Raw genomic sequence first — 18,142 nt, forward strand, 5'->3', positions numbered from 1 at the left:
CCCCTTTCCAGCTATTCCCACCCCTTTCCAGCTATTCCCACAGGCAACCAAGGTGTTTCTTGTGTTTCTTTCCACAGAAATATATAAAGAATATTTAAATGGAACTTGACCTTTAATTCAAGGATAACTAATAGAAATGTAAACATGTAATTTTTTTTTATTAACCATAGTAGTTTCAGTAGATGTTGGTAAAATTTTTGATAAATTATTTCAGTTCAAAATATAACAAATGGAAAATCCTGGAATTTGGGAGACAACCAATTTTAAGGAAAGGGGACATTTTTCCACATGCCACCTTCATGGCTGTAGATAAAATATCTACATAAAAATGGTCTTTATATTTTATCAGTTTTATTAACCCTTTCAAGAAATGTAATTTTTAATGCTTTGGGGAGTTTTAAAATAGTTAATATACACTGATAATACCAGATACACTCTCAAACCATAATATTTTTAAAATACTGGTTCTAATTTTATTGGCATTGAGCAATTGACTATTAAAGAGGAAGCATTACTGAAAGTAGTTTTAAGAAAATACTTTGAGATAGCATCATAAGTCAGTTATAGTATCTTAAACCGGGTGTCCTCAACCCTGGCTGCACATTAGAATCCCCTCAGGAGCTGTAAAAATTAACTATGCCCAAGCCCCTTCTAGAAGAGATTCTGACTTAACTAGACTAAGGTGGGGTTGGGGGCATTTGATATCTCTTAGAAGCTCCCCACTTGATACTATGCTGCCAGGATTGAGAACCTCAGATTAAAACTATTGTTCCCTTCTATTCAAATAATCAGGAATTTAACTGTTAATAAACATTTATCATATTTGTGTGTAATTTGTTTATGCATTTGTCTTTTGATCAATCTTAAGTTTGCATTCAGCACATATTTTCTGATAGCAGGAAAAGGAACCCAGAGTTTCTAATTGTGAGTCAAAGAGAAACTCTTTAATACTAATCCCAAATACAGATAAATAAAAAATTGGATAGGAGACTATGTTTGTACCTTGTGGGGTTTAGGTAGTAATGTTTCCAGCTAAATAAGCATGCTTACTGGATGAGCGCCCTTGTCTCAGGATGAAAGTAAAATACATCTGTCTTTAAAATTAATAGGCACTGAGTTGGATATAAAAACCTCAGTTATCTAGATAAAATATTAGCTTGAAAGCAGAAGTGACAATATAAGCACACTTTAGTATAATACTAACCATTGATAGATGTTCTCTGGTTAATTTAAAAGAATCATCTGGTAATTGTGGCTTCAAAGTTGAGTAAGTTGCTACTTGGAATGCAGAATCTCAGGTCCTGCCCCAGAGCTGCTGAATCAATAATCTGTATTTTAACAAAAGCTCCAGGTGATGGATATGCACATTAGTTTGAGAAGTACTAGTCTAGTGGTTTTCAAACTATTATGTAAGAACTACTAAATTATTTTTTAAATGAGGAAAAATCAATTGGCTTTTCAGGGAGAAAGGAATCTGGGACTGGAAGGTACCAGTGGTCCATCACTACTGCTATCTCTATAGTGAGAAGTGTAGGTTTGGGACTTGACATTATAGGCTTGTGTGTTTGTGAAAGAGGTAACTTACCACCAGGTTCTTCTTGCTCAATTTTAGTATCTGTTTCTAAGAAAAGTTTGACACCTGGGAACTTTTACGTTCAGATAGTTATGTGTGGATTATAATTTAAACTGAACCTTTAAATAATCCTACTTGAAAAGGACAATGTTTAATTTATGCTAACAATTATAAAATTTTATTTTGTTTTAAAAGGAAATGGGCTTGTTATAATAAATGACTTTATTATAGTCATGATCAGCCTGCTTTTTGTTTAGACAGCCAAAGAGGTGCAGTTATGAAACAAGAACCAAATAGCAAACAGCAAGTCACAGAAGGAGCAGTGATAAAATTATGTGCTTTTCTCCCTCTCACTCATATTACAATTTGTAAGCTCCTGTAGTTGGATGCTTTAATGTATTTTACCATACTTTTTAGCACTTTCCAATGCCTACATATTGGTTTAGTCAGTACGTTTAGAAATATGTTGAGGGCATAGCATTGTTTGCAAATGCTGGCATTTGGAGATTTTTCATGACTTCTCACTGTGCTAGGTAATGTGGCCATTATTAAGGTGTTTGATGTTAGAATATGACTTTTTAATGTGTCGATACTTGAATAGAGCTATTCTCAAGCTGGAATAACTGAGACTGAATGGACAAGTGGATCTTCAAAAGGCGGACCTCTGCAGGCATTAACTAGGGAATCCACAAGAGGGTCAAGAAGAACTCCAAGGAAAAGGGTGATGCAAGGCTTATTACTTAGAATTGGGTTTTCAGATTGGTAGGGCTTTAGTGATTATTTTATATTTATTGTTTTTGTTTTGTTTTCAAACTAACAGGTGGAAACTTCAGAGCATTTTCGTATAGATGGTGCAATAATTTCAGAGAGTACTCCCATAGCTGAAACTATAATGGCTTCAAGCAACGAAACCTTAGTAAATATGTTTCATAAACTATACAAGTGGTATTCTTTGTAAATTACCCTTTAATTAGAACTGGGGAGGTGGTAAATTTGGCAAATCTCAAATTTGTGTTTTTAGACATTATATTTTAAACTCATTTTCCCCATTCTGAATTTTAGAATTTTTCAATATAGTCAATTTAAATATATCAATCTGTACAAGAATCCTACCTAAGTATTATAAGGAAACTTTTTTGCTAAAATATTTAAAAAGTGCTAAGGCTTCACATGTGAAGCATTGAATATGTTCATTTCTAGGTTCTTTTGCCTAAATTTTTATTAAGAGAAAGTATTGAATATTACAGAAATAGAGTATCTTTTTTTTTCTTTTTACGTGTCTTTGTTATGTTTGGATAATTCTGAGTCTGAATAATTTGAATCTTGGCAGGTTGTCAATAGGGTGACTGGAAATTTCAAGCATGCAGCTCCTATTCTGCCAATCACTGAATTCTCAGACATACCCAGAAGAACACCAAAGAAACCATTGACAAGAGCTGAAGTAAATGCATAAAATTTAGATCGATGCTATCATTGATCTTTTAAAGAGGAAATTTTTTATATTTGTCTTTTGCAGTGGGAGGGAGCAGAGCTTTCTTAATTGGGTGGGTGTGTGTGTGTATGTGTATGTGTGTGTATATATATATATATATATATATATATATATATACACATATATATGCATATATTATTTTAAAGACATACTTTTATTAGTGACAGTCGAAAGTAACTAATATAGTATGATATGCTAATACTATCAGCTTGCTACCATGTGCCTCTTAAGTTCTACCTTTCAAGGGAGTATTCATTTTTGTGCTGCTTCTAATGTGTTCTCTTTGTTATGGATGTGGGTTGAAAGTGTTTCTGGGCTGTTGGGGAGGCTATTCTATCTTTTCACTGAAAGGTCAAGTAATGGGACTTTTAAGTGACTTTGTATGATGCTTGAATTGATTAACTCCTGTATACTTAAGCTTTGAAGTACTAACTGCATGATGCATTATAATTTTAATGAATTTGTACTGAAGGTGGTTCTGATCTGGGCATAAAGGTAAACAGCAAAATAAGCAGGTAATTTAAAAAATCATTTTGTGTTTTTTAAGTTAGGAAGATTGAATTGACTCACATATACTAAAACTTTTAAGGATCCATGTTAATTTGATATCTTCTGTATTTCATCAGTTATTACAAAATTCTTAACGGAAGAAGAAACAGTGTACTCTTAATGAAAAGCAGTGAAATCCAGTGGGGGGAACTTAACGCTGCCATATTAACTATACTGGATTTTAGTTTGAGGGTGGTTTGGGGTTGTTTTGTTAGCTTGAATGTGTGGCAGTCCCCTGCCCCCATTACCACATTAACATATCTCCACAGTGAAGAAATTTGAGGAGAGCTTTGGAAGTGTATGGATACTTGAGCAATGATGGGTTTAGAAAGGGGAGTGATAAAAGCTGGGGCAGACTTGAATGCATTCTGTTCTCTGAAACTTCTTTTTTAAATTGTGTTTTAATTGCACATTTACACTGTTAACTTGTGGTTGTCTGTTTCTTATTAGGTGGGAGAAAAAACAGAGGAAAGAAGAATAGAAAGGGATATTCTTAAGGAAATGTTTCCCTTTGAAGCATCTACACCAACAGGAATTAGGTATTCAGATACATTAAAACAAGTATTAGTGTATTCTACTAGGGTATTTTTATTTATTTACTTATTTATTCCCATCTTTATCGAGGTGCAATTGACATAAAAGTTATATCTACTTAGGATGTACAACATGATTATTTCATATGCACCTACAGGAATTTTAACCTTTTATTTTTAATTGAAATATGGCTAGCATATAATAGGGAAATTATGATTTTTATTCTTCACAAGGTTATTGTACCCATGTTTTCAGAAGTAAACTGTTCTTTTGAGAGCAGTGTAATTCCAAGTCACCAGTTCATATTCTTGAAAGTTGAGTCAGTTTCAGAATTAACTTTGATAAGCTGAAGTATTATAAATAATTTGCCTACTATCTAATTCTCCTTTTTCTAATTCTGAGTTTGTTATATAAACAGAAACCTCGAAGGAAGTAAAAAAGTTTCCCTTTTCTAGTTGAAAAGGCTGTGTTTAGAGAACTCCTGAATTATTTCCTAACTGAACAAATCACACCAAAGTACCTTATTTTTTTCCTCTCATCCTCTAAATATATTGGCTCTGAAAAGCCTTTAAGGAAACAAGTTTAGTGAATATCAGTGTTCTGAATATTTTCTAATAGAATGAACATCCAACATTTTAAATGAAAAATGTACAGAAATTTTAAATAGGCTGACTGACCTCACTGTTTACATGTGACCGTTTTCTACTCTTATCTCAAGAAATGTGTTTGAAATTAGGAAGTAGTAATGAGATCTTATATTACATATCAGAATCATGACTTTTATCTAAATTTATTTTTTTCTTCCTGCTTTTACTCCCAACAGTGCTAGTTGCCGCAGACCAATCAAAGGGGCTGCCGGCCGGCCATTAGAACTCAGTGATTTCAGGATGGAAGAATCTTTTTCATCTAAATATATTCCTAAATATGTTCCCTTGTCAGATGTCAAGTCAGAAAAGACAAAAAAGGGACGCTCTATTCCCATGTGGATAAAAATTTTGCTGTTTGTTATTGTGGCCATTTTTTTGTTTTTGGTCTATCAAGCTATGGAAACCAACCAAGGAAATCCGTTCATTAATTTTCTTTCTAATAGCTCTGGAAAATCCAACTGAATGATATCTCTTTGGCACACTCAATTTGGTCTCCTTATTTTTTCTAATAACTGTATAAAAAAAAATTTGTGTATACTTGTTGACTTGAGAACTAAAAATAATGTGATTTCACCTGAATAAATGTAGTATTCCATTGAAAAGCAAAGCAGGATATATAAATGGACTTCATTTAAATGTTTTGGACTTTGGACTAGTAGGAGATCACCTCGTGCCATATAATCTTTTTTAGCTCTGGAACTTTTTTGTAGGCTTTATTTTTTTAATGTGGACATCTTACTTCACTTTTGAGAAAAATGTATATTGTTTTTGTGTATTTGGGAAACAAGAAGGGCAAAACATAGTATAATGTGAAGCTACACATTTAAATACTTTGAATTCTTACAGAAAAGATTTTAAGAATTCTCTGCTGTATAAAAACTTTACAGATATGTGAAACATGAAATTTGGTAAGAAAAAACATAACTTGGGTTGTACTTTTTGTAATTGCCATAGGTTTGATGTGTTTATGGGGGAACATACAGCAATAATCTCTTCTGTAACTTTTATTAATAGTAATTATTATAGCCCTATTGTACTCACTTTTTAAAAGATTTCTAGTATCATGAATGTCCTACTTCAGTAAGACCCATTTAAATGCTGTTGATATTTTAGCAGGGATCTTTAGCATAACATACACGTTTTAGAGAACTGTTAGCTGGCTGTACATGTTTTTAGAAACTGTTTAGCTAGCTATAAGGCTGTAATTGGAAACCTGTACTTTTTATTTACAGTGAGACATTCTGTCCAAATATTTCTTAGATAAATAAGTGTGTGTCTGTTTAGAAGTTAGAAACTTTAAACACTGGTCTTAGGTTCCATTTGGGTTTATTATTGCATTGTCTTCTGTTAACCAAAAACAAAATTTGCCTGTTTTTTTTTGCCCAATATTTCCCAACAAAATTTGATTTAAGTGCAGAAAGTATTTACTTTGAAATGACATAGTAAACTTTTCTTAGATACAAAGTAGTTAATACATAAATTTGTAAACTTTGAATATGAAGTGGGCATTATGATTTTTGTATACTCTTGAAATGGTTAACTTATCTTTGTGGTTGATTTATTTTATTTTTTAGCTAAAACTTACCTCATGTATAACTTGGTTAAGTAAAATAGTAGGTAACTGAAATTTTAGTAGAATCAAGTAAAACAAAAATCATTTGAATTTCAACTTCACAGTCATTGACCATAAAGCACACTAAAGATGTAAGTTATTTTAAATATCATCTGGAATAAAAAGATACTTTTAAAGTAAAAAGCTTAATATGTATATTTAGACCACACAATTTTGATTTCATTAGCTGTATTCTGATATTTAGCTTCTAAATATCTTGTAGACATTTTTCACTTACTTTACAGTTGATCAGAAACATTTGGTAGGTCTGGTCCCACAGGGGAGTGGAAAACTTACTCCTAGATCAGAAATGCTTGCCTCTTTGAGTAAAAGTGTTTCTTTGAAATGAGCCACAGAGGGGGCACATTTTACTCATCTTTTCTACAGTACAGTAATAGCAGTCTAGTTTTTCTTGTTTCTAAACTTTGCTTCCCATATAGTTTTCAGTCTTTTTTTTATTATTAGAAATTGTGAGAAACTACATTTAATGATTAAAAATATGGGAAGATAATCAAACTTATATGTGTGTAAGATCAATTTTCTAATAGGAAAGGTATGGTCCAAAATAGTAAAAAGTAGGACCAGGTAAAATATTTAGTCTTTTTTTTTTTTTTTTTTTAATGTGTACTTGGTCTTTTGTCTGTGTCTGTTTTATTCCACTAGAATAAATGTGTCCTTGATATAAATGCAAAGCATTTCTTCCTGATTAAATTGTAGATGTAGACTTTACAGTATAATTCAATAATAAAAAAGTAATTAACCTCTAGTTTTGTCATTGTAATAAATGCTTTTTAGATAGCACAAACTATAAGATGCCTGATAACATTTCTTATGTGATGTTTATGGATTGTCGAGTTTTAGTTCTTGTTTCAGTTTGCTCCTTAATGTTTTGCTTCTAATCATTTCATAATCAGCTCCTCGTTTGTTCACGGGTAAGCAGTGTATAGCCATTATACTCACAGAATGATACAGGGAAGCTTCCAGAGGCACCTCCCCAACTCTACAATATAGTGATATAGAACAATATAACATCCTTTTCTAAGTTAGTACTTAATCTCTGACACTCATTGTTAGTCTTGCTTTGAGATGAAGCAAAGATGTTGCCAAGGTGTAGTTAGCATGGAGCTATGATCATAAGATGAAAGTTCTCTCTCCATTCATGTGTTCCCCAAAGGTGATTTTATTTAGTGATTTTTAAAGTAATATACACACATGTACATATACATACTATAATTAGTACATAGCATTAAAGGCTTACCATGCTTATTAGATGCATACCATGTGCTAGATACTGCTTTATGCACTTGATAGATATTAACTTAATCTTTATGGTAATCCTATGAAGTAGATATTTTCTTACTCTCTCATTACAAATGAAGAAATTAATGCTCAGAGGGGTTAAGAAATTTGCTGAAGTTTGAACAGCTGGGATGTGATTACATATGATAATTGGTCTGATTACACATAATATGGCAGAGGGGATATGAAAGACTAACACTCTACATACACACTGTATACCAGTTTTCTTGTTCAGCCTTGCTTCTTCTACAGTTTTGGTGCCTCTAAGTTGCAAACTTCATTTGGGATTCTTTAAGCTTCACTTCTAGTTTTAATCTTTCTCTGCAGCCATTTAAGTTTCATTCCCTTTTACTTTAAAAAAAAATAAATTTGACATAATACATTGTATAAATTTAATGTGTATGTGTTATTTTTATACATTTATATATTGTAATATGCTTGCTGTTGTAGTGATTTATCACATTATGTAATTATGGTGCAATATGGTTGTTTATACTGAAGACCAAGCATTCTTCATAAATAATAGAATCTCTATTCAAAGTCCAAAGTTTGCTGAAAATTATTTTTAGTTTGGCATCATAATCATAGTACCTTAAAATACATTGATCAGTATCACCTTATCATGAATTGTATACCAACTTTTAATTGCACTTTCTCCTTAAATTTAAAACAAAGATCTCAGGGGTGCCTGACTGGCTCAGTTGGAATTGCATGTGACTCGATCTCAGGGGTTGTGAGCTCAAGCTCCACGTTGAATGTACAGATTACTTAAATAAATAAACGTAAGACTTCAAATAAAAGACTTTTTTTAAATAAAAGACTTCAAAATAACTCTTGCGATTAAATTATATTAATTTCCTTACATATTTTCTGATTTATATTTGCACACCCCATTTTTTAAGTTTCATTTTCTTGTTTTTTGTTTTTTTTAGGTTTTATGTATTTAGTTTGAGAGAGAGAAAGCAAGGATGGGTGGGGTGGAGGGAAAGAGAGACAATCCCAAGCAGGCTCCACACTGATAGTGTGGGCTCAATCATGACCGCGAGACCACAACCTGAGCCAAAGTCTGACACTTAACCAAGACTGAGCCACCCAGACACCCCTTCTATTTTTTTTTTAAGTTTATTTATTTTGGAGAGGGAGAGCATGGAAGAGGCAGAGAGAGGGAGATAGAATTCCAAGCAAGCTCTGTACCATCAGTGTGGGGCCCAAACTCATGAACTGAGATCATGACCTGAGCCGACGTCAGACGCTTAACCACCTGAACCACCCAGGGGCCCACATTTTTTTAAGTTAATCGTTTATTATTTTTGAGAGAGAGTGCACAAGTGGGGGAGGAGTAGAGAGAGAAGGAGATGCAGAATCTGAAGCAGGCTCCAGGCTCTGAGCTGTCAGCAGAGTCTGATGGGCTCAAACCCATAAACTGTGAGATCATGATTTCAGCCAAAGTGGGATGCTTAACTGACTGAGTCACCTAGGTGCCCCAATATTTAGTTTTGAAAGAGAGAGCAGGGGAGGGGCAGAGAAAGAGGGAGACACAGAATCTGAAGAGGCTCCAGGCTCTGAGCCGTCAGCACAGAGCCCGACACGGGACTCGAACCCACGAACCCTAAGAGCATGACCTGAGCCCAAAGTTGGACACTTAACTGACTGAACCACCCAGGCACCCACATTTTTTCTTTTTTTTTTTTTTTTTAATTTTAATTATGGTATAGTTAGTTAATAGTTTCAGGTGTACAATATAGTGATTTGATAGTTTTATGCCTTCTCAGTGGTCATCAAGATAAGTTTACTCATGGAGTTCCTAGGTGGCTCAGTTAAGCATCCAACTTGATTTTAGCTCAGGTCATGATCTTGCGCTTTGTAGGGTTGAGCCCCATGTCAGGCTCTGTGCTGACGGCGTGGAGCCTGCTTGGGAAATATCAGTGTACTCTTAATTCCTTTCACCTGTTTCACCCATCCCCTACCCACCCACTCTGGGAACCATCTGCTTGTTCTCTGTGGTTAAGAGTCTAATTTTTGGTTTATTTTTCCCTTGTTGATTTCCTAAATTCCACATATGAATGAAATCCTATGGTATTTATCTTTGACTTTCATTTAGTATTTTTTGACATTCACTTTTTTCACATTTTTGACTTTGACATAGCATACTCTAGATCCATCCATTTGTTGCAAATGTTAAGATTTCATTCTTTTCTATGGTTGAATAATATTCCAGTGTGTGTGTGTGTGCGTGTGCACACACTACATATATATACACACCACATCTTTATCCATTTATGTATCAGTGGACACTTGGGCTGCTTCCATAATTTGACTATTGTAAGTCATGTTGTGGGGTGCCTGGGTGCTCAGTTGGTTAAGTGTCCCACTCTTGGTTTCAGCTCAGGTCATGATCTCTTGGTCATGATTGAGCCCCACATTGGGCTCTGTGCTGAGCTGAGCGTGGAGCCTGATTAAGATTCTCTCCCTCTACCCTTTAAGTTTATTTATTTTGAGAGACAGAGCACTAGCAGGGAAGAGGCAAGGAGCGAGAGGTGGAAAGAATGAATCCCAAGCAGACTCTGCACTGTCACTGCAGCCCCACCTGGGGCTCAAACTCATGAACCCACAAACTGAGATCATGATCTAAGGTAAAATCAAGAGTCAGACACTCAACCAACTGAGCCGCTCAGGCACCCCACTGAGTTTTTGATTTAGCCATTCGGACAGGTGTGAAGTGCTATCTCATTGTGGTTTGGGATGCATTTCTGTGATGATGAGTGAGTGATGATGAACATCTTTCCATGTGTCTGTTGTCTATGTCTTTGAAGAGATGTCTGTTCATGTCTTCTGCCCATTTTTAATTAGATTACTTGGGGGTTTTCATAATGAGTTGTATAAGCTCTTTATATATTTTTGATGCTAACCCTTTATCAGGTAATGTCATTTGCAAATAACTTCTATCAGTAGGTTGTCTTTTGTTGATTGTTTCTTCTGTTGTGCAGAAGCTTTTTATTTTGTTGTCCCAATAGTTTATTTTTGCTTTTGTTTCCCTTGCCTCAGGAGACACCTAGAAAAGTGTTTCTGTGGCTGATGTCAGTGAAATTACTGCTTGTGCTCTCTTCTAGGATTTTTATGGCTTCAGGTTTCACAGTTAGGTCCTTAATCCATTTTGAGTTTATGTACAGGGTAAGAAAGTGGTCCAGTTTTATTCTTTTGCATATGACTATCCCGTTTTCCCAGCACTATTTGTTGAGACTTTTTCCCATTGCATATTTTTGCCTTTTTTGTTGAAGATTTTGTATTTCTTAATCTTTTCCATTTTCATACTGGGTTTTGAAATATATTGTCTTTGACATCTCACTTCTCCCAGTTTTCATCATTGTATACATTTTTAAATTCCCTTTAGTAATAGAGTCTCAACAGAAAGTGGCAACTTGATCAGTCTTTCACTTTGAATTAGAAGTCACAGAGTGCTTTTCAAAGCTTATATACCATCTTCCTCCCACAAAGATTTGGGAAGGAGGTAGAGAAGGAGACCCCGAGTTTTGAGTGCAGGGTGACTCCCAACAGATCAATTCTGTTTTGTTCTGGTATAGAATCGTGAGTTTAACTGACATTTGATGGCATTTATGCTACATGCACAGTGGGTTTTTTGTTGTTTAATGTTTGTTTATTTTTGAGAGAGAGAGGGAGACACAGAATCTGAAGCAGGCTCCAGGCTCTGAGCTGTCAGCACAGAGCCTGATGCAGGGCTGGAACTCATGAACCATGAGATCATGACCTGAGCCGAAGTCAGATGCTTAACCAGCTGAGCCACCCAGGCGCCCCAACATTCACAGTGTTTTTAAATTGATTGTAAAATTTTATCACCTACTTCAGCAAATATTTATTTGAAGCCTCTGTGTCGGGTATAATTTTTGGCTTGCAGGATGCAGTTTCAGAAATGTCTTTGAACTTGTCTTAGGCACTCTTATGAGAAGTAGTTTTGTTTTTAATGTTTTAATTTTTTTTTTTTTTTTTTTTTGAGAGAGACAGCATGAGCGGGAGAGGGGCAGAGAGAGAGGGAGACATAGAATCTGAAGCAGGCTCCAGCCTCTGAGCTGTCAGCACAGAGCCTGATGCGGGGCTCAGACTCACAAACCACAAGATCATGACCTGAGCCAAAGCCAGCTGCTTAACCAACTGAACCACTCTGGCGCCCCGAAAAGTAGTTTTAAAAAAGAAGAAAAAAAACCATTTGACTGTTTCAACTAATAGCAATATAGGTTTATCAGCAGTTTCAATATTGTTGCCTATTTTCTTTACCTAATTGAAGGACATTAGTAATGTTTAACCTTTGTAAGTCAAAGGACCAAAAATTTGTCAGAGCTTATTGGGAATAAATTATGAAAATACAATTCTTTTTTTTTTCATTGTTTTTAATGTTTATTTTTTGAGAGAGAGAGAGAGAGTGCAAGAGTGGTAGGGCAGAGAGAGAGGGAGACACAGAATCCAAAGCAGGCTCCAGGCTCTGAGCTGTCGGCACAGAGCCCGACGTGGGGCTTGAACACACAGACTGCAAGATCATGACCTGAGCCAAAGTGGGAAGCTTAACTCACTGAGCCACCCAGGTGCCCCTAAGAAAATAGAATTCTAATCAAGTGTTTTTATACTAAATCACTATGGACTTTATTGTCCAGGATTTAACATATTGATCTTGTGACTGAATAATTTGAAATTGTGAGGCAGTGTAAAATGTATCTGTTTTGTCTTAGTAACAGAAATTAGCATATCATGGTTATGGCTTAATTAGAAATAAGTTGTTAGTATGTAACCTCAAGACTTAGCAACTTAAGACAATTTTTGCCATTTGTATGGGTCAGAAATCAGGCAGTGACTTGGTTGTGTGGTTTCATGACCTTGTAGTTAGAGCTGCAGTAAGATTCTTTTAGATGTAAAAGCTTGATTAGGGCAGAATCTTACTCAAGCTCACAGGATAGTGGGTAGGCCTGAGGTTCCTTACTGAGTTCCTCCAGCTGTTGGGGGGAGACATCAAAGGTTACCTGAGTGCCCTCATGATGTGGCCGCTGACTTCTCCCAGAGCAATCCAAGAGAGTGCACCCATGATTGAAACCACAGTATTTACATAGCCTAGTCTTGGAAATGACACACCATCACTTTTTTCTATATATTCTGTTGGTCTTACAGAGAAGTGAAAATACAGAGAAAGTATTAACAAAAGAGTGAGGACCAAGAGGCAGGGGTGATTAGGGTGCATCCTGTATGGTCTGGCTTCCACAACTGTCTTAAACTGACAAGTTATATGAATATTTAACTTGGTCATTTGGAGACTGTTAAATACTGCTTTGGAATTCATATTGACATTTTCTTTGTTCAGTTTCATATGTTCATCATTCCAAAAATTGATTATAAAATTAAATGAATGAATAGCAATAAGGCTGGAGAGAAGTAGATTTATCACTCAGAGGTAAATTCAATAGACTTGATGAATAAGATGGTCAGAGAGGACTAAAATTATCTAGAAATGTTTTACTTGGTTGGCCTAGTGGAACGTGGTGCTAGTCACTAAAAGAATTCTAAAAGAACACTAAATATAGGAAGAAGATAGATTTTGGGTTTGAATATACTGAATTTGATAACCCTATGAGAAATACTAGCATCTAACACAATACTTGACACGTAGTAAGCACTCAGATACTATAGGAATAAATCTAGATGAAGATCATCTGTTGGCAGTTAGGATCTGAAGCTTAGAGAAATTAGGAATAGTTGGGGGTCCATAGAAAGTGATAAATTCTGGGGCACCTGGGTGGCTCGGTCGGTTGAGCATCCGACTTTGGCTCAGGTCATGATCTCTTGGTCTGTGAGTTCGAGTCCCGCGTTGGGCTTTGTGCCGACAGCTCAGAGTCTGGAGCCTGCTTCAGATCCTATGTCTGCGTCACCCCTGCTCATGTTCTGTCTCTCTTCATCTTTCAAAATTGAATAAATGCTAAAAAATTTTAAGAAGAAAAAAAAGTGATAAATTCCAAGTGATGGGAATGTAATATCCACAGATGTGGAAGTATGAAAGAGTTAAGGATGGTTATCCATATTTAAGGAATGGAATGAATGATGAAGGAAGACTAGGAGCATGCAGTTGTCACTGAAAAGAGCATTTTTTAAAATTTTTATTTAAATCCAAGTTAGGTAACATATAGTGTAGTAATCGTTTCAGGAGAATTTAGTGATTCATCACTTACATATAACACCCAGTGTTCACCCCTCCAGCAATGTTCAGTTTGATTTAAGAATCTGAAGAGAGCATTTTAAGAAGAGTAGGTCCGGGGCGCCTGGGTGGCGCAGTCGGTTAAGCGTCCGACTTCAGCCAGGTCACGATCTCGCGGTCCGTGACTTCGAGCCCCGCGTCGGGCTCTGGGCTGATGGCTCAGAGCCTGGAGCCTGTTTCCGATTCTGTGTCTCCCTCTCTCTCTGCCCCTCACCCGTTCATGCTCTGTCTCTCTCTGTCCCAAAAATAAATAAACGTTGAAAAAAAAAAAAAAAGAGTAGGTCCATAGTAATGTGGAGTAAATATGGGCAGAGAAATGATGTCTACTAAATTTACCATCAGATGACTTGGGTGAAAATTTCAGTGTTATGGCAGGAGCAGAAGTGTAGATAGTTCTAAGAATAGTGGGCAGTAGCTTGAGACTTGGCAATATGTTAAGGAAGGGCTTTGGTTTGTGCCTAAAATGAGAGACTATACAGCCCCACACAGTTCAAGAAACAGTATTACCAATCCCCCCCCACCACAGACTCCTCTCCCTTCTAGTTTCTATGCCTCCCCAACACCCCACCTAGAGTAACCACTGTGCTAACAACATGGATTTTTTTGTTGTTGCTTTGTAAATAAAGTCATACATTAATTATATGTACTCCTTTGGATTTCACTTAACATTGTGAGATTAATCCATATAATTATATGTAGTGGTAGGTTGTTTATTGTCATTGGTATGTTGCATTTCATTGTATGGATATAGTATAATTTATCCATTTAACTTTTAATGGGTATTTGGGTTGTTCCAAGGTTTTGGCTATTACCAAAAAATGCTGCCATGAACATTTCTTTGTATCCTTTGGTGGATACATATATATCTATTTCTGTCTATTGGGTTATAGAGTCTGCTTATGTGCCAATGACAACTTTCATATTGATTTGTAGTTCTTAAATGTTCCGGATACTAGCCCTTTGTCAGCATACCGGATTCTAGTCAGGAGGCAGAAATGACATCAGTTATTTGAACAGAAATAATTTAAAGAATGACTAACCAGAGGCACCTGGCTATCTCAGTAGAGTTTGTGACTCTTGATCTCAGGGTTGTGAGTTTGAGCCCAACATTGGGGACAGAAATTACTTCTAAAAAAATTACTAACCAGTCATAAAATTATGAGCTAGGTAACTGAAAAGGTAACAAGAATTTTGAGATAATATGATATGGCAATTGCAGCAGAAATATATGTATCACTTCATAATTCATTCATGCATTTGTCAGTGAAAGGATGAAAGGTTTTTAAAAATAAATATAGAGGGGGCACCTGGTGGCTCAGTCGGTGAAGCATCCAACTCTTGATTTCAGCTCAGGTCATGATATCATGGTTTGTGGGATCGAGCCCCATGTCGGGCTCCATGCTGTCAGTGCAGAGACTGCTTGGGATTTGCTCTCTCCCTATCTGCCCCTCCCCTGCTCACTCATGTGCTCTCTCTCTCTCTCTCAAACGCTTAAAAAAATTTTTTTTTAATGCTTATTTTTGAGAGACAGAGAAAGAGAACGAGAAGGGGAGGGGCAGAGAAAGAGGGAGACACAGAATCCGAAGCAGGCTCCAGGCTCCAAGGTGTCAGCATAGAGCCCAACACAGGGCTCGAACGCACGAACGGTGAGATCATGACCTGAGCCAAAGTCTGACGCTCAATCGACTGAGCCACCCAGGCACCCCAATAAACATTTTTTTAAAAATAACAAATATAGGGAATAGTCAGTGACATGGTAATAGTGTTGTATGATGACAGACAGTAGCTACACTTGAGCTAACTTAGCATACATATGGACTTGTGTTGTACACCTAAAACTAATGTAATGCTGTGTCAACTATAAAAAACATGCCTTAGAAGAAAGTTCCCCAGTGGGATTTCAGATACAATAAAATATTCTCTCACCCAAGCATCAACAGAACCACATGTTATTGTGTTCAGCACATCACAAAGCCTTTTAACACTTCTGTTAGAGTCATTGAAAGTATTCACAAATACAGACCCAGACATGCAATGTAGTTTTATGCTTCTGAAGTTCAGTTGGCTGGTCCTACACGCCCATTATGCTATTTCAGTAAATACAAGCTAATCATTGCCAAGTAAAAAAAAACAAAAACAAAAAAACAGTGTCAGAGAAATAAGGTCTCTACATAGGAAAAACTTAACCCCTAACTCCTATTATGCACAAAAAATTAATTTGAGGTGGATCATTGACCTAAATGTGAAAGTTAAGTCAAGCTCCAAAAAAAAAAAAAAAAAAAAAAAGGTAACATCTTGACCTTAGAGTTGGCAAACATTTTAAAAATAGGATCCAAAAAGCACTGACCAATTTAAGAAGTATAAATCAAAAAGACCTTGCTAAAAAGTAAACGAATGAAAGAATGGCAGAAGATGTTCTGGATACATGTATTTAAAAGTCCCACAAATCAGTAAGAAAAAGACAACCCAAATGAAAACTAACAAAACTTGAAAATCCCTTAAAAAAGGAATATCCAAATAAGCATTTGAAAATGTTGAAGGCTGACGACATCAAGTGTGAGACCACTAATGGAGCAACTACAACTGCAGCACAATGACTATTTGGCATACTATCTGGTAGTATCGTATAATGCTAAATGATGTAGCAGTTCCAGAGCTGGAAGTTTCCTCCATGGACTGCACAGCTCCTACAGGTGCTTTTCTAGCCTGGACACTCCTCCCCAAGTACTCCTCTGGTTCAGGTGCAGATCATCTCCAGCGCTAGCTATTCTTTTGACAGGACTCTGCTCCAGGGCTGCCTGGCATCTGGGGGTCTCCTTGGAGCTAAAGCTGTTCTGGTAGAAGCTGAGGCTCACTGATGTCTTCAGCTGCCTCCATGAGTGAGGCAAACCAAGGCATCGTGGGACCCTCAGAGCCTGGGCATGGCCTATGCTGGTAGGCGTGCTGGGGGTTGTGGTCCTCTTGTTTCACTTGCTGCCAAGTGCCACCTCTGCCACAAATACTGTGCCAGCTACCAGCACTGCCTGCTGCCCAGGACAGGAAAGGGGGTCTCCCCGGAGGTGGGTGAAGACGAGGATGATGGCTCATCGAGGACAATTACATTCAGCTTGGGGCTGGTGGGCAGGGGACAGAAGGTAGCAGGGACCAGTTTTCCTTCTTGATCCCTGATCTTCAGACATCCCACCTACCCATACCTGATAGCTTGAGGATAGTGGATACTACATGGGGGCCACAAGCCTCAGGGACAGAGGTATCTAGGACTTAAGGGCTAACCAGTGCAGGGCAATCTTCCCTTCCCTGACACTAGCTACTAAAGTGACAAATCTCTTGCTCAATAACCCGCAGTGGCTCCTTGCTGTTCTCAGGACAACTACCAAGGCCCAGCTAGGGGAAATAAGGCCTCTGTCAGCCTCTTGGTTCCCTTTCTTTGAGTTTCCCAACTCCGCTCCCTACTAAACTACATGGTGTTTCTCCATGCACTTTTTGTTCACACTCTCTTCCCAGCCTATACTGTCCTTCTGTTCTCACAAATCCTCTATGACAGTGATGAAGATCCCTGGCCAATAGACCCCTTATAGCCCACCTATCTGCCAGCATTTCAGATGTGCCCAGATGATAACATTTTAGCAGGTGAAAAACAATGTGCCAAGTTTCTTACTGAAATTTTTTCTTATCAGTAAAGTGAACAATCTAAATGGTTATACTCTATTACATTTTTCACGGGTATTAATCTATTTTCAAAAACAGTCTTTTCATTTAAAATTCTTTTATTTTTGAGAGAGAGACAGACAGAGCACCAGTGGGGCAGGGGCAGTGAGAGAGGGAGACAGAATCTGAAACAGGCTCCAGGCTCTGAGCTGTCGGCACAGGGCCCTATGTGGGGCCTGAACTCACGAACCGTGAGATCATGACCTGAGCCCAAGTCAGACACACAACTGACTGAGCCACCCAGGCCCTCTATTTTCATTTTAAATGAAAGTAAGAAAAAGTTAATAAATGATGTAGCAATTCCATTCAGGTATTTACCCATGAAGCATGAAAACATCCACCAAAAAATACTAGCTTCATTGGTAGATGCCTGTAATAGTTTTTATTCATAATATCTCCCCTAGGATATAGTTCACATGTCTGTCAACAGAGAATAGGTAAATGTAGAATGCACATAGTGGACTATCAGATAGCAATA

The 18,142-nt window shown here is 36.8% G+C and overlaps 1 protein-coding gene across 4 annotated transcripts in view; it reads left to right on the forward strand.

Annotated features, from left to right (window-relative positions):
* The window catches only part of TMPO (thymopoietin), a 30,591-nt gene extending 23,418 nt beyond the window's left edge, over positions 1–7,173 (forward strand). The window contains exons 5-9 of one of the 4 annotated variants that reach the window (XM_047865877.1): positions 2,175–2,294; positions 2,394–2,489; positions 2,904–3,014; positions 4,065–4,153; positions 4,972–7,173. In XM_047865877.1, the coding sequence (XP_047721833.1) occupies positions 2,175–2,294; positions 2,394–2,489; positions 2,904–3,014; positions 4,065–4,153; positions 4,972–5,257 (702 nt within the window). In that variant the 3' untranslated portion in view covers positions 5,258–7,173. The remainder of the gene's footprint in view (positions 1–2,174; positions 2,295–2,393; positions 2,490–2,903; positions 3,015–4,064; positions 4,154–4,971) is intronic. The other 3 variants (XM_047865878.1, XM_047865879.1, XM_047865880.1) reach the window with 3 other exon arrangements.
* Positions 7,174–18,142: the final 10,969 nt, after the last annotated feature.

Source organism: Prionailurus viverrinus, chromosome B4, assembly GCF_022837055.1.
Source record: "Prionailurus viverrinus isolate Anna chromosome B4, UM_Priviv_1.0, whole genome shotgun sequence".
NCBI lineage: Eukaryota > Metazoa > Chordata > Mammalia > Carnivora > Felidae > Prionailurus > Prionailurus viverrinus.